The sequence below is a fragment of the Microcaecilia unicolor genome, chromosome 8, assembly GCF_901765095.1.
Source record: "Microcaecilia unicolor chromosome 8, aMicUni1.1, whole genome shotgun sequence".
Lineage (NCBI taxonomy): Eukaryota > Metazoa > Chordata > Amphibia > Gymnophiona > Siphonopidae > Microcaecilia > Microcaecilia unicolor.
The window spans coordinates 236136416-236161016 of record NC_044038.1 but is presented as its reverse complement, the minus strand read 5'-3'; the positions used below and the strand labels follow the sequence as shown (position 1 = coordinate 236161016).

Sequence of the window (24601 nt, the reverse complement as noted above, 5' to 3'; positions counted from 1 at the left end):
ATTTGGCCATGTGGCCAAATTAAGGCACCATACATAGAATTTGGGGAAATATAGATATATTGAGTGGAGATAATTGCATAAGTCTGGCAGCTGAATATGCAGTCTTAACTTTATCCAGATAAACTAGTTAGTCCTACTGGTTCTGCAGTCTGACTTAAATGTATAAGTTATACAATGTTTGGATAAATATCTCAACTATCCATGGAAAGTTTGGACCCGCACCTCCATGCCCTTTACCCCATTTTATCCAGATAACCTTTGTTGTATAGTGACTTGTATGCCTAAGCATTATATCCCAGAGGAGCTGGAAATGTAAATAAAATCACTTATGTGGGTAACAACCAATGTAGGCCACGTAAGTGCTTTTGAAAATTGACTCCTACCTCTCCTAAGCTCTCTGCTCAATCTGGTGTTCCAGCTGCCTTTGGGCATTCCAAGCCTCATTCTGGTACTTCAGTGGCCTCTCTGTGCATTCCAAGCCTCATTCTGATATCACCTGTGATTTTTGACTCCACGCCCATAGGAATCCTGTGACAAGAATCTCGCAGCAATTTCTTCCATCCTTGCGGGATCCCCATTCCTGTGCAGCTTTCTACTTCTTACCTAATGCTTCCTCCTCAACAGCCAGAACCACTCCCATTTGTGGGAATTTTGAAATATATTTATATTATGGAAGTCCGAATGTACTTACTTACATATGGCTCAGCAAGGTTTAATCCTGCCTTGGACAGATGATGTGCTTTTCGGTCAAGAAGTGTTTGGTGGCAATATACCTTACATTGTAGGTTGCAATACTTGTCCAATCGGATGCATAGAAATGAAGGTCAACAAACAAGCTGACACAATTTTTCAAAGCCAACAAACAAAGTTTAGGTGGTACCTTTTGATTAGATTGGTTTTGCTGATTTCTGACCAGCATTCATTAGTTCAGTGGTTTGACTGTACAAGTCAATAGCAAAGTGCATACATTCCTTCAGCACCTTGATGTTGTGATAGGTCACTTTGTGTAAGCAACTTGGAAATGTGTATTTTAGTGGGAGACCTCAAGTTGTGTTTGGCTGGATATCTGCTGCTTTATCTTTAGTTTTGGTTTTATGCTGCAGGCCCTATGCAAGAAACAGTCAAAGATTTCTGGAGAATGATTTGGCAAGAGAACTCTGCCAGTATCGTCATGGTTACCAATCTAGTGGAAGTTGGAAGGGTAAGGTTTTCCACTTGACTTTTCTCTCATTCTTTTCCCTCCCAGCTAGGTTTAGTTTTCAGTGTCTCTTCTATTTTCATGAAGCTCACCAGATGAGAAGGAACCGCCAACCTAGCACAAGGAACAAAGAAACGGAGCATAGTTGGCCACAGGAAGGGGTGAAGGAAGAAATATTTATTCAAGGACCCAACACGGCCCATGTTTCAGTGTTATGTAGGCTTCAAGAGTCAACAAAAGAACGAAATCATTAATGTAGTGTTTCCAACATCAATTATCAGTCAGGTGTAGTAGCACAAGAGGAACACCACATATAATTTACATACTTCTCAGCAGTTTGGATGTCTGGTCGTGGCATAAATATTTTTCTTCATCCCTTCTTGTGACCAGCTACATTGTGTTTGCTTGATATTTTAATAAGGTACCATTTAATCTACCCTACTGGAAAATGATTCTAGTGATCAATCCCACTTATTTCCTGTCCATTATAATTATGATACAATTCATTTTTATTTTTTTTACAATTCCTTACTGCTTTGATTATTGTCTATCAATTACATTAGTTCTGTAACACCTCAAGATCGATTTGATAATTAAACTAAAGCAAAGCATAGTTCTGCTTTTCAATCTTATTACCTTGATACAGACGTCTACCACACCGTAGGTGTATGGGGTTATTATTTGATTTTCTCTATGGAATGGTAGGCTGTTACTGACACAGCTGACATAAGACCTCAAACATTTTGGTTGTCGGTAGTCGTTATATTTTTCTAGTCGGAGGTAGCAAAGTATATTTTAGGTTGGAGGAACCAAACAACCCAACCTCCAGCCTTGGCTCCATGCTCTCTAAGTGCCGATGATGCGTTGAACAAAATATTGGCTTGTCCATGTCCCATGTGGTCCACCCCATTCCATCGCCTGTGTTTGTTTTTCATGAAATGCTGTTCCCTCTACAACTAGCAGCTAAAAGAAAAGAAAAAAAATCTATTATGCAATTAACCTTTATTGCTCATTTTAGGTCTGCAGATGAAGAAAGTACTTAGACTTGCAATTATTCTCGATGACAAAAATAAGCAAATGTATTTAACAGAAAGAGAATATTTGCATATCTGTAAACCTGCTAATGATTCCTTTGTTTCATGGTTACTGGAAAGTAATAGCCTTTCTGGTAAACTTTCAAAGACCTCTGGGTAAGGGCACAGCCAAAGGCAGCTAGATCAAATCAAGTTAGGGTGGTGGACTTTGGTCCTGAGGAACTGAGTTCGATTCCCACTTCAGGCACAGGCAGCTCCTTGTGACTCTGGGCAAGTCACTTAACCCTCCATTGCCCCATGTAAGCCGCATTGAGCCTGTCATGAGTGGGAAAGCGCGGGGTACAAATGTAACAAAAATAAAATAGATACTATTGGAGATTCTACATGGAACGTTGCTACTATTGGAGATTCTACATGGAATGTTGCTACTACTGGAGATTCTACATGGAATGTTGGTACTATTGGAGATTCTACATGGAATGTTGCTATTCCACTAGCAACATTCCATGTAGAAGGCTGCACAGGCTTCTGTTTCTATGAGTCTGACATCCTGCACGTACGTGCAGGACGTCAGACTCACAGAAGCAGAAGCCTGCGCGGCCACATTGGTGATCTGCAAGGGCCGACTTCTACATGGAATGTTGCTAGTGGAATAGCAACATTCCATGTAGAATCTCCAATAGTAGCAACAGTGGAGGAGTGACCTAGTGGTTAGGGTGGTGGACTTTGGTCCTGAGGAACTGAGTTGGATTCCCACTTCAGGCACAGGCAGCTCTTTGTGACTCTGGGCAAGTCACTTAACCCTCCATTGCCCCATGTAAGCCGCATTGAGCCTGCCATGAGTGGGAAAGCGCAGGGTACAAATGTAACAAAAATAAAATAGATACTATTGGAGATTCTACATGGAATGTTGCTACTATTGGAGATTCTACATGGAATGTTGCTATTCCACTAGCAACATTCCATGTAGAAGGCTGCACAGGCTTCTGTTTCTATGAGTCTGACATCCTGCACGTACGTGCAGGACGTCAGACTCACAGAAGCAGAAGCCTGCGCGGCCACATTGGTGATCTGCAAGGGCCGACTTCTACATGGAATGCTGCTAGTGGAATAGCAACATTCCATGTAGAATCTCCAATAGTAGCAACAGTAGAGGAGTGGCCTAGTGGTTAGGGTGGTGGACTTTGGTCCTGGGGAACTGAGGAACTGAGTTCGATTCCCACTTCAGGCACAGGCAGCTCCTTGTGACTCTGGGCAAGTCACTTAACCCTCCATTGCCCCATGTAAGCCACATTGAGCCTACCATGAGTAAGAAAGCACGGGGTACAAATGTAACAAAAAAAAACGAAAGTTGCTCTAAATATGGATAGTCCAGGGCAAGGTCAAGTCAGGGGAGAGAAGTAGACAGCTAGCACAAGTTTTTCTTAGACACGGGGATAAGTGTAGATGCTTTCCCCTTCCTAAGATTGACAATCAGCTTCCCTCAAAGCTCACTTTTGACCAAAGGACAGACTAATGCTCCCCTACCCCCATCCTGAAAACCCGATCTCTTCTTGAGCCACATGCAGAACAGGTCACTCCCTCTCTTCCACCATCCCAAAATTTCACCTCTCCTTTGGCAATCTGCGGACAGACAATCCTCTCCATTCTATTATCTCGATGCTCCAAAGGTGCTCCCAGCCCATCTGGACTCTCTGGAATCTTCCTTCTCACAATTGTGGAAGAGCTTCTGAACAGATTTGGGGACAACTGCATTAGATGACAGTTTGATAGTGAGTGTATATGGGTAGAATCCTTCTGGGTGTTGCTGTGCAAGAAATAGAATAAAATAAAGGAAACATCATACAACTTTCGAAGGCAGAACCTTCAGGTCAACAAAGATAACAATTTCAGAACATATATAAGAGAACTATGGAAAGCATTCTAAGGACAGTCTTGGAAGAAAGGTAGGGGTGCGGAGGGAGGAGGAGTGAGAAACCGGGAGAGTTGGATGAGTCCTCAGAAGGTGATTTATGTGATTTAAAAAAAAGACCTAGATCTTTGTCAGGTGGGTGTGCTGTGCAGTAAATAAGAGACACAACATTTTGAGTCTTCTTCCAGATTCAGCATTATCGAATTCACCTGTACTGATATTGTATCTGCTGAAGTCCAGGCCAGATCAGATGTTCTTAGGGTCATTACCTGACAAATTATGATTTACAGCAAGGGTAATTTTTCTTACACAGGATAACACTATGAAATATCAATTGACACAGAGAATAATATGTCCGATAAGACAGATTATTCACAGTTGACAAATATTACTGTTTGATGATCAAGTTGTCCAGCTTCTTTTCAAAATTGACCATCAGTCTTTTAATTGAATATGGTCTTTATTTTTTAAGCTCTACGTGTGAATAAGTACCAGCATTTTCACGTATATATCACTTTGATGGTAGTTTACAAAGCAGCGGGAAGCCCAACGTGGGCCCACCGCATGCTAAAATGAAACTACTGCTGGCCCATCACGGCCGCTGGCAATAGTTCTGGCTGGAGCGTGTGCCTTTTCCATCACTCTGGGAATTTTTTTTCCCCTAGCATGGCACTAACCCGGCAGTAATCAGGCATCGCCATGCACTGCCAGGTTACCGTGAGATCCCTTGCCACCACCTCAATGGACTTACGGAACGAACAGCAGGAACTGAACAAATGAAAAAATAAACAGTTGCAGGGACATAGCCAGACTTCGGCGGGAGGGAGGTCCAGAGCCTGAGGTAAGGGAGCACATTTTTGCCCCCCCCCCACCCCGGTGCCGCTGCTGCCGCCGCCAACTTTGATGACCCCTGCCGACGACCTGCCATCGCCTACCTTTGCTGACAGGGGACCCCAATCCCCGCCAGCCGAGGTCCTTTTCTTCCCACGAAGGCTTCGTTCTGTTTCTGATGTCCTGCACAGAAACAGAACGAAGCCTGCCTGATCTGCAATGCTTCATTCTGTTTCTGTGAGTCTGACGTCCTGCACGTACAACGTGCAGGACGTCAGAAACAGTCAGAACGAAGAGGTCCTCTTCTTCCCGTGCAAGGCTTCGCTCTGACTGTTTCTGACGTCCTGCATGTTGTACGTGCAGGACGTCAGACTCACAGAAACAGAATGAAGCCTTGCAGATCAGCCGGCGAGGTCCTCTTCTTCCGGCGCAAGGCTTCGTTCTGTTTCTGTGAGTCTGACGTCCTGCACGTACAACGTGCAGGACGTCAGAAACAGAACGAAGCCTTCGTGGGAAGAGGAGGACCTCCTCGGCTGGCGGGGATTGGGGTCCCCCGCCAGCAAAGGTAGCCCACGGCGATGGCGGGGGAGGGTTGGCGGTGGGAGGGGGGGTCAAGAGGGTTATCGGCAGGGGGGTCCAGGGCCAAATCTACGGGGGCCCGGCCCCCCCCCCCCCCGGCTCCATGTAGCTATGCCACTAGTCGGTTGTCTCCCGAAGAAGCAGTTTGTGAAACAGAGATGCTCTGTTGGGATAACTACTGAGAAAATTCTTCAAATTAAGATAAGTTCTTGTATATTCTCTCCTGTATAGCATGTAATGTCCTTTTTGTAGAAAGTGTAGAAAGTTACATATGAAAAGCAAACTTTCTGCATAGAAAGTGCACAGTACTTAGTCACTGGTATGGCTTTAAAAGTACATTTCTGAATGAGATTTAGAAACTGGCTTTACAAAGAGTACATTTCTGTATGCGCATTAGAAAGTGGCTTATTTTGGATTTCATAATCCTGATTTTTGCAGGAAGGTAAAGCTCACAGTTCTTTGCTGTATAAATATTGAAAAGCGATTTAACCAGAGGATTGATTTAACCTTCAAGGTAGTTTGCTTTATGAATCAGTAGGTGGGTGAATTACGAATTCATGATAGAGGACTAGTATCTATTGAAAAGTAACTCTAATACCTCACTCACACACTGCCAGGCCATGGAGGAAGTACCAGTGTAGGGAGATGTCCTAAGGTAATCCAGAAAATCCACGAATCTAGATCAGACATTTGAATTAGCACAAGTTTGAAACTTGTGAGCTGTGGCACCAATCAGCTAAGCTACAACCCTAGCTCCTGTCCAAAAAGACTGGAGAATAGAATGCTGTACCCTTAAAAAAAAGAATCTTTAGAATGGAGAAGAAAGGATTGAGAGAGGACCCAATAGAGGTCTGTAAAATCATGAGTGGAGGAGAAAGGGTAACTAGGCAATGGTTATTTAATCTTTTTCATAGTAAAAGCAGGCAGTATAAATCACTTTTGATTGAATTGGCTTTGACGAAAGTGGTGTAAACCCATAACACACATGATACCCCATGAAACCTACAGGTAATAATTTTTAAAAAAATATATAAAGTATTTTTTTACTTAGGGGATCTTTTACTAAAAGTTAGCTCGAGTTATCTACAGCAGGTCCCATTATATTCCTATGGGCCCTGCTGCAGTTAACTCGAGCTAATCTTTAGTAAAACATAGTAACATGGTAACATAGTAGATGACGGCAGAAAAAGACCTGCACGGTCCATCCAGTCTGCCCAACAAGACAACTCATGTGTGCTACTTTTGTGTATACCCTACTTTGATTTGTACCTGTGCTCTTCAGGGCACAGACCGTATAAGTCTGCCCAGCACTAGCCCCGCCTCCCAACCACCAGCCCCGCCTCCCAACCACCGGCTCTGGCACAGACCGTATAAGTCTGCCCAGCGCTATCCCTGCCTCCCAACCTCCAGTCCCGCCTCCCACCACTGACTCTGGCACAGACCGTATAAATCTGCCCAGCACTATCCCCACCTCCCAACTCCAGCCCCGCCTCCCACTACCGGCTCTCCTGAGGATCCTTTCCTTCTGAACGGGATTCCTTTATGTTTATCCCACGCATGTTTGAATTCCGTTACCGTTTTCCTCTCCACCACCTCCCGCGGGAGGGCATTCCACATATCCACCACCCTCTCCATGAAGAAATACTTCCTGACATTTGTATTCACTCTGCTGCTCCCCAGTATCTCTCCACACTTGTCCTTCCCTACACCCCTTCCCGTGCACTCCGCTCCATGGATAAATCCTTCTTATCTGTTCCCTTCTCCACTACTGCCAACTCCAGACTTCGCGCCTTCTGTCTCACTGCACCCTACGCCTGGAATAAACTTCCTGAGCCCCTACGTCTTGCCCCATCCTTGGCCACCTTTAAATCTAGACTGAAAGCCCACCTCTTTAACATTGCTTTTGACTCTTAACCACTCGCCTCCACCTACCCTCCTCTCTTCCTTCCCGTTCACATTAATTGATTTGATTTGCTTACTTTATTTATTTTTTGTCTATTAGATTGTAAGCTCTTTGAGCAGGGACTGTCTTTCTTCTATGTTTGTGCAGCGCTGCGTATGCCTTGTAGCGCTATAGAAATGCTTAGTAGTAGTAGTAGTAGTATAGTCTGCCCCCCTTCAATCTCATTTCATGTCCTCTCGTTCTACCGCCTTCGTATCTCTGGAAAAGGTTCATTTGCGGATTAATACCTTTCAAATATTTGAACGTCTGTATCATATCACCCCTGTTTCTCCTTTCCTCCAGAGTATACATGTTCAGGTCAGCAAGTCTCTCCTCATACGTCTTGTTACGCAAATCCCATACCATTCTCGTAGCTTTTCTTTGCACCGCTTCGATTCTTTTTACATCCTTAGCAAGATACGGCCTCCAAAACTGAACACAATACTCTAGATGGGGCCTCACCAACGACTTATACAGGGGCATCAACACTCCCTTTCTTCTGCTGGTCACACCTTTAGTAAAAGTTATAGAATTTGCTGCCACAAGATCTGGTCAAGGCATCTACCATAGGTGAGTGGAGTTTAAACAACTCCATAAATTATTACTAGATATACAGACTTGGGAAAATCATCACTTGTCCCTGGGAGTGAGCAACAAGGAATAGATCTACCTTTTGGGATCCTACCAGGTACTTGTGCCCAGAATTTCCACTGCTGGAACCGCCTTTTTTTAAACCCTGCATGGAACATCTTACTGTTTGTTCTTATGTTTAGATGTGTTAGGAGAGATCCCTGTGGTCACTCCTGCTCCACTGCCAACTATGTTTCAAAATGGCATTTGCCAACTTGACCCCTGCCACCATTTTGCAAATTAGAAGCAGTGGAGAAGGATCTGCTGGGCATTACTTCTGCTCAGTGAGGAGCCGAGGACAGATAAAAGGTGAGGGATGGTGGCAAGGCAGAGGAAAAGAGCTGCCATCAGGCTCGAGAACAGGAACTTTTTCTTAAACTTTGGCAGTGGTCAAATGGAAGGCGAGGCTTGGACTGAGAGGTTTTCTTTTCATTTAGAGGGTCTTAGCAGGATGGGACGACTTCCCTATGAGGAAAAGCTAAAGCGGCTAGGGCTCTTCAGCTTGGACAAAAGGCAGCTGAGAGGAGATATGATAAAGGTCTATAAAATAATGAGTGGAGTTGAATGGGTAGATGTGAAGCCTCTGTTCACGCTTTCCAAAAATACTAGGACTAGGGGGCATGCGATGAAGCTACAATGTAGTAAATTTAAAACGAATCAGAGAAAATGTTTCTTCACTCAACGTGTAATTAAACTCTGGAATTCATTGCCAGAGAATGTGATAAAGGCGGTTAGCTTAGCGGAGTTTTAAAAAGGTTTGGGCGGCTTCCTAAAGGAAAAGTCCATAGACCGTTATTAAATGGACTTGGGGAAAATCCACTATTTCTGGGATAAGCAGTATAGAATGTTTTGTGCTTTTTGGGGATCTTACTAGATATTTGTGACCTGGATTGGAAACAGGATGCTGGGCTTGATGGACCTTTGGTCTGTCCCAGTGTGGCAATACTTATGTACTTTAACTGTAAAAATTAGAATGCACTAAGTGCAAAGGCTGTTTGGTAATTGTTGGATGCATGTCCTCTACTTCACTGAAAACTGTACTAGCATACGCAAACATGGTTGCAATTAGCACAGATGCATTTAGTGCCTCCGATTGTGGCATGGTTTGTGGCAAGATGAAGGAGAAATAGTGTCTGTGACCAACAGGACTGATGACGAACATGTCAAGATGGTCCCAAGAAGCAACAAGGCAAACTCCAACGTGAAAAAGAAAACAGCAGATCAGCGATAAGTCCAAGGTATCCTTTATTGCAGAATCTCAATCAAATAAAATGCCCGACACAGGCCGTGTTTCGCCAGGGACTATATTGTTGACTTCAACATTAACCAAACTAAATGGTGTGTAATAATTTCAATCGTATATGGTTGGGAGTCAACAGTAAATGATAACGAAGAAATAAAAACCAGCACACACTCTTTACTTCCGACCTGTGTCGGGCATTTGATTTGATTGAGATTCTGCAATAAAGGATACCTTGGACTTATCACTGATCTGCAGTTTTCTTTTCCACAACATGTCAGGATTCCACCAGGGATTAAAGGTTATCTGTTGCCTTGTGTATTTGCTATAAGATTCTCACATTAGCCTATACGTTGCTCCACCTGGGCACCTCCCCCAACCTAGAATCTCTCATCACTCTTCACATTCAGCCAAGAATGTTGCGAGCACTGCATGAAGGCCGACTTCCCCCATCACAGTCTGCTTACTTAGGGCGCGCTAGCGTTTTTAGCATGAGCTAAACGCTGGAGACACCCACAGGAATGTATGGGTGTGTCTAGCATTTAGCGCATGCTAAAACTTAGAATGCGCTTAAACCGCTAGCGTGTCTTTGTAAAAGACCCCCTTAGAATCTACCCGTCAACGTGCTTTTTCTTCCTTGATCCATCACTTTGAAGTGCTGCACCTTATGTTTACATACTGAAGCCTCTTTCCCAAGACTTAAAACTGGCTTTTTGAGCAGGCGTTCTCAGTTTAATACTAATTTGGACCTCCCTTATATTTTTGGATTGGGGGGAAGGTCTGGTTTCTCCCAACTTTTCTTTGGGCTAATCAACCATCGTTAACTGTCTTTTTCTGCTGTAGGTGAAGTGTGTCAGATACTGGCCAGATGACACAGAGGTCTATGGAGATATTAAAGTCACACTGATTGAGACCGAACCCTTGGCTGAATATGTTATACGCACATTTACAGTTCAAAAGGTAAAGACCTGTCTTGTAAATGTTGTAGAATGTCTCCTTGAGTCAATATTTGCTTTTAAGCCCTTGTGATGGGAATCGCAGTGTTCAGTATTGTTTCGTTCAAATGTGACTTTTGTTAACTCAAGACAGTTCCACTTACCTGTGTTTCTGTTCTTTGTGCTCTTTCAATTTTAAAACTTATTTTGGAACTCACTGCAACTGCTTCTGTTAATGGAGTGTTTCAGAAGTTTAACTGGCATCCATGTCGCGAGTTTATTGACCAGGTTTTACCACCCAGCACCAGCTGGATTGGTAACTTATTGCATTGAAAGTTGCTGCAAGTGTTGAATAATTTTGATGTTTTCTATTTCTTTATGCATAACACAAATAGAGAGAGTATAACAGCATACATAGAAAGTATACAAACAAAAAAAAGCAACACTGGGCCTTTAAGACTGGGACAATTGAAATTCTTTATTGATGGCCCGACACGGGCCATGTTTCGGCGTAAAACGCCTGCTTCAGGGGTCAAAGAGAAACTCTGTGGCATACACGTGACGTGAGTTCAGTATAGCCGCTGTTCGCCGCACGGGCGGTAAATATAATCGCTGTTCGCCGCACGGGCGGAAATCTAGCTCAATGAAGAGCCTTCTCGAAAGTGCAGAAAACGCTAGGTCTTCATTGAGCTAGATTTCCACCCGTGCGGCGAACAGCGATTATATTTACCACCCATTTGTGTCAGAAACAGGCATGTTTTACTAGTTTATTTATAAAATGTATACCCCGCTTAGACCTAAGCAGTTCACAATAAAAAAAAATGCATAATTACAACATATCAACACACTCAAACAATATCAGTATTAATATATATATATATCTGCATCTGCACACATCTTATGCCCAAACATCACTGCAGAATCAGCACAGGACAACAAATTAGCCTCCATCCAAGAAAGGCTTCCACAAAGAGCACTGTTTTTAATAACTTTTTAAACTTTATTCTAGCTACTGGTAACTTATTCCAACTCAGCGGACCAGCCACCAAGTAGACTGAAGCTTGTGTACACGCATAATGAGCTCTACCCATTGCCTCAACATTAAGCCGCTTTGCGGTCTCAGATCTTAATATCCTCTTCAGACTTATATTTCCTAACCAAGCCAACCAATATTTAAGTCTTTTCTCAGTAGTATGAATAAAGTCACCCTATATATATATATATATCACTCAAAATTGTGTGCACAATATGAACATGCACCAAATTTGCATGATAATTGGGCACAAATAATTATCGGCCCTAATTGTCATTAATTTAAATTTGCATGCACATCTTTAGGCACCAGGATCTGAAAAGGGGGAGCGGCCATGGGAGGGGCATGGGTGGATCAGGAGCATTCCTGGAATTTGTGCCCAGTTTTACTGAATAAGGGGAGATCCACACTTAATTGAGGCATGAGAATTTATACCAGGTTTTAGTTGGGGTAAATCCTCCTCGCCAAAATTGGGCACAGATCCCAGCACCAAGCACTATTCTATAAACAGTGCCCAACTCTCACTGCCATTAATAGAAATCGTGCTTAGCACTAATTTTTGTTGGCACCTAATTTAGAGAATTGAGTCCTTTAACGTGGATGCAGTAATTTGGGAGTTGTGCGAAGGAGAAAAAGATGTCAGTTTTTGTACTATTTTCTCAGAAAGGCTACCACGAGATCCGAGAAATACGGCAGTTTCATTTCACCGGTTGGCCTGACCATGGGGTTCCCTGCTATGCCACAGGTCTCCTGGGTTTCGTCCGCCAGGTGAAGTTCCTTAACCCACCAGAGGCAGGACCCATAGCCGTTCATTGCAGGTAATGCATCTGCTTACCAAATTACACTTTTTCTGTCTCTCCTTTTCTTTCCCCTTTCGTCTCTGTGACCCAATACCCAACTGTTACGCATTTTTTGTTCCTAGTATGAGAAAGCTCAGATCGATCATTTTATGCTGCTTCTTGGTATCAGTGGCGTAGCTATGTGGGGTCTGGGGGGGCTGGGCCCCGTAGATTTGACCCTGGTCCCCCCTGCCGAAGACCCTCTCGACCCCTCCCCTCCCGCCGTCGTCTGCCTTTGCTGGCGGGGGACCCCAACCCCTGCCAGTCGCGATCCTTTTCTTTCCGCAAAAGGCTTCCTTCTGTTTCTGACGTCCTGCACGTACAACGTGCAGAACGTCAGAAACAGAAGGAAGCCTTTTGCAAGAAGAAGAGGACCTTGGCTGGCAGGGGTTGGGGTCCCCCGCCAGCAAAGGTAGGAGACGGCGGGTTGGCGGCGGGAGGGGGAGTCGAGAGGGTCGTCGGGGGGACGGCAAAGTTGGTGGTGGCGGGGTCGGCAATGGCGGGGCAGGGGGGTCGGCGGCACCGGGGGGGGGGTGCTAAAATGTGCCCCCTCACCTCGGGCTCTGGCACCCTCTCCCGCTGAAGTCTGGCTACACCCCTGCTTGGTATCCTCTTTGCATCAAGAACTAGGGAGTTACTACTATAGTTAAGACTTAAGCTGCATTAGTAGAATGATCTATTGTTGACGTTGATGTTGCTTTAGGTTGATTGAAATCGCTCTTCTTTTGTTGCAGTGCTGGTGCTGGGAGGACAGGCTGTTTTATAGCCATTGACATAATGCTTGATATGGCAGAAAATGAAGGTGTGGTGGATATTTTCAACTGTGTACGAGAACTGAGATCCCAGCGGGTCAATATGGTTCAAACAGAGGTAACGTACAGTATGGCCTAGTTTTCATTTCCATTCATGAACCCTGATGAATTCATCAAAGCTGATGAATTTATTTTGTGAATGGGTATATTTTCAAATTAAAATAACCGCCTATTGCTACAATCACGAGGCTGCATCAGCCTCTTTAAACATTTATCACCACTGAGTTTCAGCAGTAGGTGGCTAAGGGGTGCTTTTACTAGGCTTTGATAGAAAGTGACCTTAGCATCTCCTTATGTAGATCTTTCCCTAAGTTATGTGGATATGTGTCTAGATTCTATATATTGCGCCTAAAAAATCGGAGCCAAAAAATACCTGCTTAAATGATATTCTATAAGCCACACCTAACGTTCAGAGTACACACCCTGAATTAATGCTTTATTAATAGAAGTAACGCTTAAGCGGACAGGTCACATGTGAATTTAGGCACTGCCATTTTGTACCAACGAAAATGTGGCGCAAATTCCCACACCTAAATGTACAAACGGAGCACCATTATTCTGTAATTATGGGCATAGCTTAAAACTATGCCCCCTATCTGCCCCCAAAGCGGCCATGAGCCTCCCATTCCCATGCCCCATTTTTTTTGGACTGTGCGTAAATTTTAGGTGCGGACCTAAATTTATGAGAGCTAGTCCCAATTAAATGTAATTAGTGCCTATAATTGCTTGTTGAAAAGCCAATTACTGGCACTAATTGGCTCATTATTCTATTTAATTGTGTGCGCAAATCGGGAACACACCTAAATTTATGTGCACAATTTTTGGTGACCGTTACAGAATCAGGAGGTAACTTAGCTGCCTAGTTTTAGCATTTGTAAGCCTGGTATCACTTTTGAAGTGATAAGTAATCTAACTCAGGCAAACTGACTTTATATGGATAGAAAGCTTTTAATTTGAATGGAATTCAAGCATCCTTCTGGCTGACTGAAAGCACAAGGCATAATTGCTACTACACAGACTGGGTGAAACAGAGAAGTTAACAGAATAACCCTAGTGTCCTGCTATGCTGTTTTCTTCCCTTTTAATTTTTAATTCAGCATTAACTAACTGGCAACTATCGTAGTATGCGTATAGGGAAAGGGTGGTGTTAGTGATACAGTCTGGCTATTCATTTCCTTACCTCTACATTTCAGGAACAGTATATCTTTGTTCATGACGCTATCCTGGAGGCCTGTCTATGTGGTAATACTGCAATTCCGGTGTGTGAGTTTAGGTCCCTTTATTACAACATCAGCAGACTGGATCCACAGACCAATTCCAGCCAGATCAAGGATGAGTTTCAGGTAATGCAGAAATACAGCAGACCAGCAGATGTAGAAGTGTGCAATTTATTTAAACCAAAGACAGACGCGGCCGAGGTTTGCCCTAATAGGGCTGCGTTCGGGTAGAGCTGTCACGTTAGACATGTGTATTCATTAAAAACCTACTCCAGAGTACAGCAAAAAAAAAGCACCAGGAACCTTCAGAAATGGGACACAGTTCTATTTATTGAAAAAATAGATATTCCAGTGTAGACCCGACATGGGCCATGTTTCGGTTCTCTATTCCTCTCTTTCCGTGCCCCCGTAGAGAAAGGAATAGAGAAACACAGTGCTGGGATATGGCTGGTGATCGCTGCATACTGTAAGCAGCGGCGGGCGTCAAAACAAAGAAACGCTCCAGTCTTAAGACCCCTGATGCAGGCGCTGTACTCTGGAGTGTGTTTTGTTCTTTGGACCCTCTCTGTACTATTATGTTGTATTAATTAAAAACAAACAAGTAATTATATCAAATTACATGCATAAAATTAAACTAAATTTTAAATTAAATAAATAAAAATGACATAAACTGTCAAAACATAAAAATGAATGAAAAGCATAAAAGCAGTAATAATAAAAGTGCCAAAAAGGTATATAGTTATGATGAGCTTAAAAATGCCATCAGATTCCCCCCAATATTCAAAACCATTTAACCTGCCAGGAACAATGGCACCTGATTGGTTAAATGGCACTTACCAGCTTATTTTCGAAAGTGATAGCCGGCCATCTTCCGACACAAATCGGGAGATGGCCGGTCATCTCCTAAAACCGGCCAAATCGGTATAATCTAAAGCCGATTTTTGGACACACTCACCAGCATTCCGTCACGGAGGCGGCTAAACTTCAAGGGGGCGTGTCGGCAGGGTAGTGAAGGCGGGATGTGGGCGTGCTTACGAGATGGCCGGCTTCAGCTGATAATGGAAAAAAGAAAACCGGCGATGACGAGCATTTGGCCGGTTTTTCTTGGTCTATTTATTTTCACGACCAAGTCTCAAAAAGATGCCCAAACTGACCAGATGACCACCGGAAGGAATCGGGGATGATCTCCCCATACTCCTCCAGTGGTCACCAACCCCCTCCCACCCAAAAAACTTTAAAACATTTCCTTCCTAGGACCTCAAGACCTTTCTTTTTGGAAAAGCTTACGCTCCAAACCCGCCTGGCATCTCTTACTTCTGAACAACTGTCGTAGTGACATACTGCTCATCGCTACTCTTTCCCCTTTTCCCTCCTTAGCTATTACCCTCTCTCTCTCACGCTCTTATGACATTGTATGTTTGTTTGCTGAATTCTACTATATCTCAAGAAAGATATAGTAGAATTGGAAAAGGTGCAGCGAAGGGCAACTAAAATGATAGCGGGGATGGGACGACTTCCCTATGAAGAAAGACTAAGGAGGCTAGGGCTTTTCAGCTTGGAAAAGAGACGGCTGAGGGGAAACATGATAGAGGTATATAAAATAATGAGTGGAGTGGAACAGGTGGATGTGAAGCGTCTGTTCACGCTTTCTAACAATACTAGGACTAGGGAGCATGCGATGAAACTACAGTGTAGTAAATTTAAAACAAATCAGAGAAAATATTTCTTCACCCAACGCATAATTAAACTCTGGAATTCGTTGCCGGAGAACGTGGTGAAGGCGGTTAGCTTAGCAGAGTTTAAAAAGGGGTTAGACGGTTTCCTAAAGGACAAATCCATAAACCACTACTAAATGGGCTTGGGAAAAATCCACAATTCCAGGAATAACATGTATAGAATGTTTGTACGTTTGGGAAGCTCGCCAGGTGCCCTTGGCCTGGATTGGCCGCTGTCGGGGACAGGATGCTGGGCTCGATGGACCTTTGGTCTTTTCCCAGTGTAGCATTACTTATGTACTTTTGTAGACTGTTGTACGCCACATTGGGCCGGCCCATGGGTGGGAATATTGTGGCATATAAATGCTATACCTGGCATTGAATATCTGGGCTCAGTTCAGCCCACAATGGTCAGCAGCTTAAAAAGTGTTGCCTGCCATGTAGTCCCTTAATTTTGTTCACATATTTATTTTAATACAAGTAGTTTAATGCCCACAAATCAACTTAATGCACATTAATTCTTAGATTGACATGCATTAAGTTGATTTAGTGCACAGCACGTTTTCAGAGGCCTGCTAGAGAACCAAATGTGAATTAATGAATTCACGGCCCTGCACAGTACAGTAGAATATGTCTAGTTGAGTACCTTGTCCATGAGACACAAGTCTCTACCGAGGACGTGATTGCTGTTCCTACTGTGTCGTTAGCATGAACTGATATGCATTCAGGACATTGGATGTTTGGTCCTGTGATTGTCTTCATTGTATGAACTATTCTCTAATTTTGTACATATTTCATTAGAGAGTAATTTAACTTTGGTGGGTCTATAGACATTTTCCCCACAAAACAGAACACAGTTGTAATGGGCTCACTGGACAAAGCCCCCAATATGCAAAAGCATTTAACCAGCCAGGATTGGCACCCGGCCAGTTAAATGCCCCATTGGCGATATTCAACAGGGGATAGCCAGTTATCTCCTGCTGAATATTACTGGTTAGTGGCTAGCGGATAACTGGTTATATCAGCAGACATAACTGCCTAGCCACCGATTTTCAGCCCTACTGTAGCGGCTACATTTGGCCACGTGATTATGTGGGATATCTTTGACTGGTTAGATAACTGGCTAAGTCTGAATTTCAACATAGCTGGGAATCTTCTAACTAGGCAAAAATAAACTGGATATTCAGTGCCGGTCGCCAGAAACGGCCCAGCATTGATTATCCGGCTTTAGCAGTGACCGCAGGAGATAGCCCGGTTAAGTCCCACAGTCTGAATATCAGCCCCAAAGTAAAGATGTAGGTCTCTGTGATTTTCTAACGGTATGTCACACACAGAAAAGGGCCCTGAGAGAGAGGCAGGCAAACTACAGCCCATAGGCAGTAATTCAGCCTGTAGGTTTCTACATCCCGGACCGCTCTGTCCCACCAATGTTTATATTCCCTCCATTATTGAAAGAAGCTATCGTATAGAATGCAAACCAGGGGCGTAGCCAGCCTTCCGTGGGAGAGGGGTCCAGAGCCCGGGGGGAGGGGGCACATTTTAGCCCTCCCCCTGGCGCGCCCCCCCACCGCCGACATTGCCGCCCCCCCTCCCGCCGTGAACCCGCCGCCGCTGCAGCCTACCTTTATTTTTGCTGGCGGGGGATCCCACTCCCCGCCAGCCGACGTCTTCTTCTTAGTCGCTTCCTGCTCTTCAATTTGTTTGCTGACGTCCTGCACGTGCAGGACGTCAGCAAACAAATTGAAGAGCAGGAAGGACTGAGAAGACGTCGGCTGGCGGGGAGTGGGATCCCCCGCCAGCAAAAGTAAAGGTAGGCGGCGGCGGGGGCGGGTTCGCCGGGAGGGGGGTCCTGGGGTGAATCTGCGGGGGCCCCGGCCCCCCTCAGGCCCCACGTAGCTACGCCACTGATGCAAACAATCAAATTACGTGAAATGGTAGTAGCATCACCAATAGCAGGGGCGTAGCCAGACTTCGGCGGGAGGGGGGGGCCAGTGCCCAAGGTGAGGGGGCACATTCCCCCCCCCCCCGCGCTGCCATTTTTGACCCCCCCCTGCTGACGCCATCTTTGACCCCTCCCCCGGCGTCGCCAACCCTCCCCCGTCGCCATCGCCGTCGAGTACCTGTGCTGACGGGGGTCCTCAATCCCTGCCAGCCGAAGTTCTGTGTCTTCACTGAAGACTCTTCAGCCCATCTCTGGGTCGGCGCGTTGCTGCAGACCGCTGCGGCAGCTGACCTGATTCTGCAAGCGGGAAGCCGACTCTCTTTGCATGGTATGAATCGTCCTGACGTCCTGCACATCAGGACAATTCATACCACGCAAAGAGAATCGGCTTCCCGCTTGCAGAATCAGATCAGCTGCTTCAGGCTGCAGCAACGCGCTGGCCCAGAGACGGGCTGAAGACACAGAACTTTGGCTGGCGGGGATTGGGGACCCTCGCCAGCACAGGTACTCGACGACGATGGCGACGGGGGAGGGTTGGCGACGCCGGGGGAGGGGTCCAGGGCCAAATCTGAGGGGGGCCAGGCCCCCCCAGGCCCCACGTAGCCACGCCACTGAACAAAAGAAATGCTTCTTTACAAAATGTTGATTGAGAGTTGTTTGTCCACCATGCAGTTCCAATTTTATTATAGATGCATATTTTGCATTCCTTCAGTACGATGTAATTAAAAGAACTGGACATGTAGATTATTACCCCGTTCTTTAAATTTCTGTTTGAAGATAATTTCATATGATTTCCTCACATGTCCTCCAACTTCAGACCCTCAACATTGTGACCCTGCGAGTTCGGCCGGAGGACTGCAGCATTGGGCTCTTGCCAAGGAACCATGACAAGAACCGGTGCTTGGATGTCCTGCCTTTGGACCGGTGTTTGCCTTTCCTTATCTCTGTGGATGGAGAGTCCAGCAACTACATCAACGCAGCCCTCATGGACGTAAGTGGAAGATTTGCTGCTAAAGTTTTTTACAAGGCAAATCTTAAACATTCTTATAAATATTGGGGGTCAGTATTCAAAGCGAGTTAACCAGCTACAAATGGCTCCTGGCTGGTTAAGTGACTTGTTTGGGGCTAACCGGTCACTTTCAGCGGCTCTTAACCAGTTAGTGCTCCTGAAAATGACCAGGTAGCACTTAAAGCATAACCGGCTATTTTGGGGGCTGGTTAAGTGCCGATAGTCAACCCTTAACTGGCCAAGATCACCGTATAAATAGGACTGCAGAAAAGTCAACGAGGGGAAGATAGTGACCACTCTGGGGGTACAGAGAAGGGAAAAGGAGGTGCTGAACTATGAGATGGGGGTAGGGCCTTACAGTTCAGTGGGGGGGGGGGGGGGGCACAGTTGAAGGATTGTCTAGGATGTCTGATACCCTATGTAGATATGTTGAGGTTTCTAAAATGACCTCCAAAGCATCCAGTTATTTACTTCCTAATCTTTCATTAAATTTCACCATGATATAGATCAAAGAGAAAAGGCACTTCCGCTTTCCAACATTTTAGGAGGTAGTTTTAGAAGGCTCAAGTATAGATAGTAGTGTTTAAACATGTAAATGACCAACATATGTAAACTAGTATTTTGGAAAGTCAGTCTTTGCAGTTTCCACAGGGTGCATATTCCCCCTCATTTTATATCAGGCAACCTTTTGTTTGATTAATTTCATAGAATCCTGCCATCTGTATGGGTCAGTGTTCTCATATATGTGTTAACGGCAGTAGTACACTTGTTGTTCTAGGATTACTAGCTAAAATGGCATAGTGCACAATTGTTAGGGGGCGTTTACAGGGGAAGGACACGGGTGGACCAACATTTACATAGGCAACTTACAGAATACTGTAAGGTACACCAGCAAATGTTTCATATAGGCGCAAAACATTTACATGAGCCATAGACACATCGTTGATGTCGGTTTACGCTAGTTTTACTACTATTACTACTTATCATTTCTAAAGCGCTACTAGACATACGCAGCCTGTAAACTTGAACATGAAGAGACAGTCCCTGCTCGACAGAGCTTACAGGACAAACAAGAGATAAGGGAATATTAAAGTGATGATAAAATAAGGGTTCTGAAAAAAGTAAATAAGGGTTAGGAGTTAAAAGCAGCATCAAAAAGGTGGGCTTTTAGCTTAGATTTGAAGACGGCCAGAGATGGAGCTTGACGTACCGGCTCAGGAAGTCTATTCCAGGCATATGGTGCAGCAAGATAAAAGGATCGGAGTCTGGAGTTAGCAGTGGAGGAGAAGGGTGCAAATAAGAGAGATTTACCCAGTGAACGGAGTTCCTGTCAAGGAATGTAGGGAGAGATGAGAATGGAGAGGTACTGAGGAGCTGCAGAGTGAATGCACTTATAGGTCAATAAGAGGAGTTTGAACTGTATGCAGAAACGAATAGGAAGCCAGTGAAGTAACTTGAGGAGAGGGCTAATATGAGCATAACGACACTGGTGGAATATTAGTCGTGTATCAGAATTTTGAACAAATTGACGAGGAGAGAGATGGCTAAGTGGGAGACCTGTGAGAAGCAAGTTGCAATAGTCTAAGCGAGAGGTGATAAGAGTGTGGATGAGGGTTCTGGTAGTGTGCTGAGAAAGGAAAGGGTGAATTTTGCTGATATTATAGAGAAAGAAATGACAGGTTTTAGCAGTCTGCTGAATATGTGCAGAGAAGGAGAGGGAGGAGTCAAAGATGACCCCAAGGTTAGGAGCTGATGAGACAGGAAGGATGAGAGTGTTATCCACAGAAATAGAGAATGGTGGAGGAGGAGAGGTTGGTTTAGGGGGAAAGATGAGAAGCTCAGTTTTCCAAAAAAAAAACAATGGTCCCCATAGAATAGGCTTCACTACCCACAATAATGTGGTTCCTGTAATCGAATTGCCTCCATTGTGGGTGTGTTTTGAATGGGCCAGAAAAGTATGCTTATATTTTTGATTTTACAATGGCACACTTGTACTGCTTATTTGGACCTGACTGAGGAAGGAATTTTGTTAAACTTGTTGACATTTTAATTCCACCTAAAAAAAAAATAAATATATATATATATATATATATATATATACACCCTGTTTCCCCGAAAGTAAGACATCCCCCAAAAATAAGACCTAGTAGAGGTTTTCCTGAATTGGTAGATATAAGGCCTCCCCCGAAAGTAAGACCTAGCAAATTTTTGTTTGAAAGCAGGGCCGCCGAGAGCCAGACAAGGCAGCCCCCCCACTCGAGGTTGCCGGGCCCCCCCTCCACCCACCCGGAACTAACCTTAAACGCCTCCTTTCACCTTCGCAGCAAGCAGCAGCAGGGCAGACCTCTCCTTCCTTCCATGCCCCGCCCTCGCGGACGTTATGTCAGGCGAGGGCAGGACACGGAAGGAAGGAGTGGCCTGCCCTGCTGCTGCTTGCTGCAAAGGTGAAAGGAAGCGTTTTAGGTTAGTTCTGCGAGCGACGGAGGGTGGGCGGGCCAACCCCGATGTATCCCCGAAAAATAAGACAGCCCCTGAAAATAAGACCTAGTACATTTTTGGGGGTAAAAATTAATATAAGACAGTGTCTTATTTTCGGGGAAACACGGTATATATATATATATAATCACTCAGCGCCTTAATTGGGTTTTCTTGGCTATCCAGTCTTGCAAAATCTGTCACATTTGCGTGTACATATCAATGCTTACACATGTAGGTTATAGAATCGGTACTGATACCACTTACGTATTTGAAACCCCACGAGATGACACACCTTTTTTTAATGTTTCGCTAAATATGCTGCAATCTGCATGTCTATTGTCCAGTGTCCTTACATTTATTTTACAAAAAGCTTTCTATGAAGTCTTTTGCAAAATACTCGAGGAATTGTGCATGTCCCAAACTAGACGTTCCAAATTCTACCTACATGTCCTGTGGCTGGCACTTCTGGAACTAACCCGCTCAAGAAAGTGGTTTGGGGTTTTTTATTTAAATTCTTGGTTGCTCATGCTGTTGAAAGTTTTGAAGCACCACATTTCGTCTGAAGCCTCATCAAATAAATCTCTCTCTCCTCTAATTTTGCTCTGTTACACCTTGAGCCTTTAATAGTTCTGCTTTTCATGAGTTTTGAAATCTAATTTGTTCATTATCTTGGAACCACTGCAGCTTTCCTCCACATAGAGACTTTTCAAGTCCTGGAGGTTAATTTTTAATGTTTTGCTCGGTAAAAGATGATGTGATCCTGAAAACAGATTGCTGGCTCATTTCAGGAGACTGGTAAGAGCAGAGCATTTGAGCAGGTCTGCAGATAACGGTCTGTTGGACATGTTGTTCCATTAGGGCATAGATTGCGGGAGAGAGACAAGCTCCTAGAAGTCCTTGAATGTTTGCATTTATTCTGTCTAGCTTGAAGGACAGAAAGACTAAGATGCCTTGCAACCTCACAAATGTCTTGCTTCTGTGCTTTCTGTATCGTTTTGAAGGCAATTTACTAATGGTGCCCCCCCAAAATGGGCTGCGCTAGTGTAGGCGCGTGTTTTCGGTGCGCGCAGATCCATTTTTCAGCGCACCTGTAAAAAAAGGCCTTTTAAAAATGTTTGCCGAAAATGGACGTGCGGCAAAATAAAAATGGGCACGCGTCCATTTTGGGTCTGAGACCTTACCGCCTGCCATTGACTTAGTGGTGAGGTCTCATGTGGTAACCGTGCGGTAATCGTCTACGCGTGTAGAGTAACGATTACCGCCTGGTTTCCGCCATGTGCAGGAAAATAAGAATTATTTTCCGGCGCGTATAGCGGATGCCCGTGAAAAACAAAATTACCAACCCGGGCCTCGCAGTAGCTGGGCAATAACTCCAAACTGATGCGCGTTGGCCATGTAGGTGCCTACGCAGCTTAGTAAAATGACCCCTAAATGAGCATCTACAGCTACGTGCACCTTGCATACATAAGAGCTACCCTAGTTAGCAGATGTGCACCAAAAATGCACTGCATGTTATTCTAGGTTATCAATAGAAATCAAACAAAATAAAACATGGAAAAGAAAATAAGACGATATCTTTTTAATGGACATAACTTAATACATTTCTTGATTAGCTTTCGAAGGTTGCCCTTCTTCCTCAGATCGGAAATAAGCAAATGTGCTAGCTGACAGTGTATATAAGTGAAAACATTCAAGCATTACTATGACAGTAAAATAGATACCATTGGAGATTCTACATGGAATGTTGCTACTATTGGAGATTCTACATGGAATGTTGCTATTCCAGTAGCAACATTCCATGTAGAAGGCTGCGCAGGCTTCTGTTTCTGTGAGTCTGACGTCCTGCACGTACGTGCAGGACGTCAGACTCACAGAAGCAGAAGCCTGCGCAGCCACATTGGTGATCTACAAGGGCCGACTTCTACATGGAATGTTGCTAGTGGAATAGCAACATTCCATGTAGAATCTATAGAAATCAAACAAAATAAAACATGGAAAAGAAAATGAGATGATACCTTTTTTATTGGACATAACTTAATACATTTCTTGATTAGCTTTCGAAGGTTGCCCTTCTTCGTCAGATCGGAAATAAGCAAATGTGGTAGCAGATAGTGTATATATATATATATATATATATATATATATATATATATATATATATATATATATATATAAGAGAAACATCAAAGCAACTCCCAACACAGACTGAAAAAGAAAAGGGCACGTTTCCCTGTAACACATACAGCTGCAAGCTATGCCAAAACATTTCACAAGACCCCACAGTCATTCACAAGGGAAAAATATTCAACATAAAGGACTATTTTACATGCACATCTTCCAATGTGGTATATATCATTCAGTGTAAAAAATGTAACAAAGGATGCTATATTGGAGAAACAGGCCAGATGCTTAAGACAAGATTCAATCTGCACAGACATCACATGAAAATAGCCGGTGCCAGTCAAGCCCCCACCCCTGTGGGCCAACACTTTACAAGACCAGAACACTGCACCAGTGATTTCATAGTAAGAATACTGAAAGGTAATTTTAAAACAATACAGGAACGTAAGACCTTTGAAATAAGAATGATTGAATATTTTAACACCCAACAGACAGGACTTAACAAGGATCTGGGTTTTCTAACCCATTATAAACCATAAAGTTGTATTTCTCTGTTTATTTCTCTGTTTATTACCCTCCTCTCACCTACCAACACCCATCCTGTTAGAATATCAATGAAATGCTTTGATGTCCCCGTGCATACCCCCACTCTCCCACTCTGTCAGACTGTCAAAGTAATGCTTCAATGTTTCTCTTATATATACTATCTGCTAATACATTTGCTTATTTCCGATCTGACGAAGAAGGGCAACCTTCGAAAGCTAATCAAGAAATGTATTAAGTTATGTCCAATAAAAAAGGTATCATCTTATTTTCTTTTCCATGTTTTACTTTGTTTGATTTCTATTGATAACCTTTAAGAGTGGACTAACACGGCTACCACACCTCTCATGTTATTCTATAAAGTGCAAGAGTGTTGTCGGCATGTATGCAATAATTTTGTGCTATTTGCTAGTAGATGGGATTTGGTAATGTGGTGCCTTTGTGGGAGGGGGGGATCGAAAGTGACGGGGGATCGTCGGTGGCAGGTGGTGGTGGAAAGTAGAGGGGGCCTGGGCTAAATCTGTGGGGGCCCATGCCCCCGTGGCCCCACCTAGCTACGCCCCTGGTTCACAGTTCTGCTAACACCAATAT

General features: G+C 44.1%; 1 protein-coding gene across 1 annotated transcript in view; it reads left to right on the top strand.

The window, feature by feature from the left end:
* PTPRT (protein tyrosine phosphatase receptor type T) overlaps positions 1–24601 on the top strand; it is a 708336-nt gene that overhangs the window by 665934 nt on the left and 17801 nt on the right. The window contains exons 21-26 of the mRNA XM_030212174.1: positions 1104–1201; positions 10210–10326; positions 11998–12152; positions 12908–13043; positions 14179–14328; positions 18677–18850. Coding sequence (XP_030068034.1) covers positions 1104–1201; positions 10210–10326; positions 11998–12152; positions 12908–13043; positions 14179–14328; positions 18677–18850 — 830 coding nt within the window. The remainder of the gene's footprint in view (positions 1–1103; positions 1202–10209; positions 10327–11997; positions 12153–12907; positions 13044–14178; positions 14329–18676; positions 18851–24601) is intronic.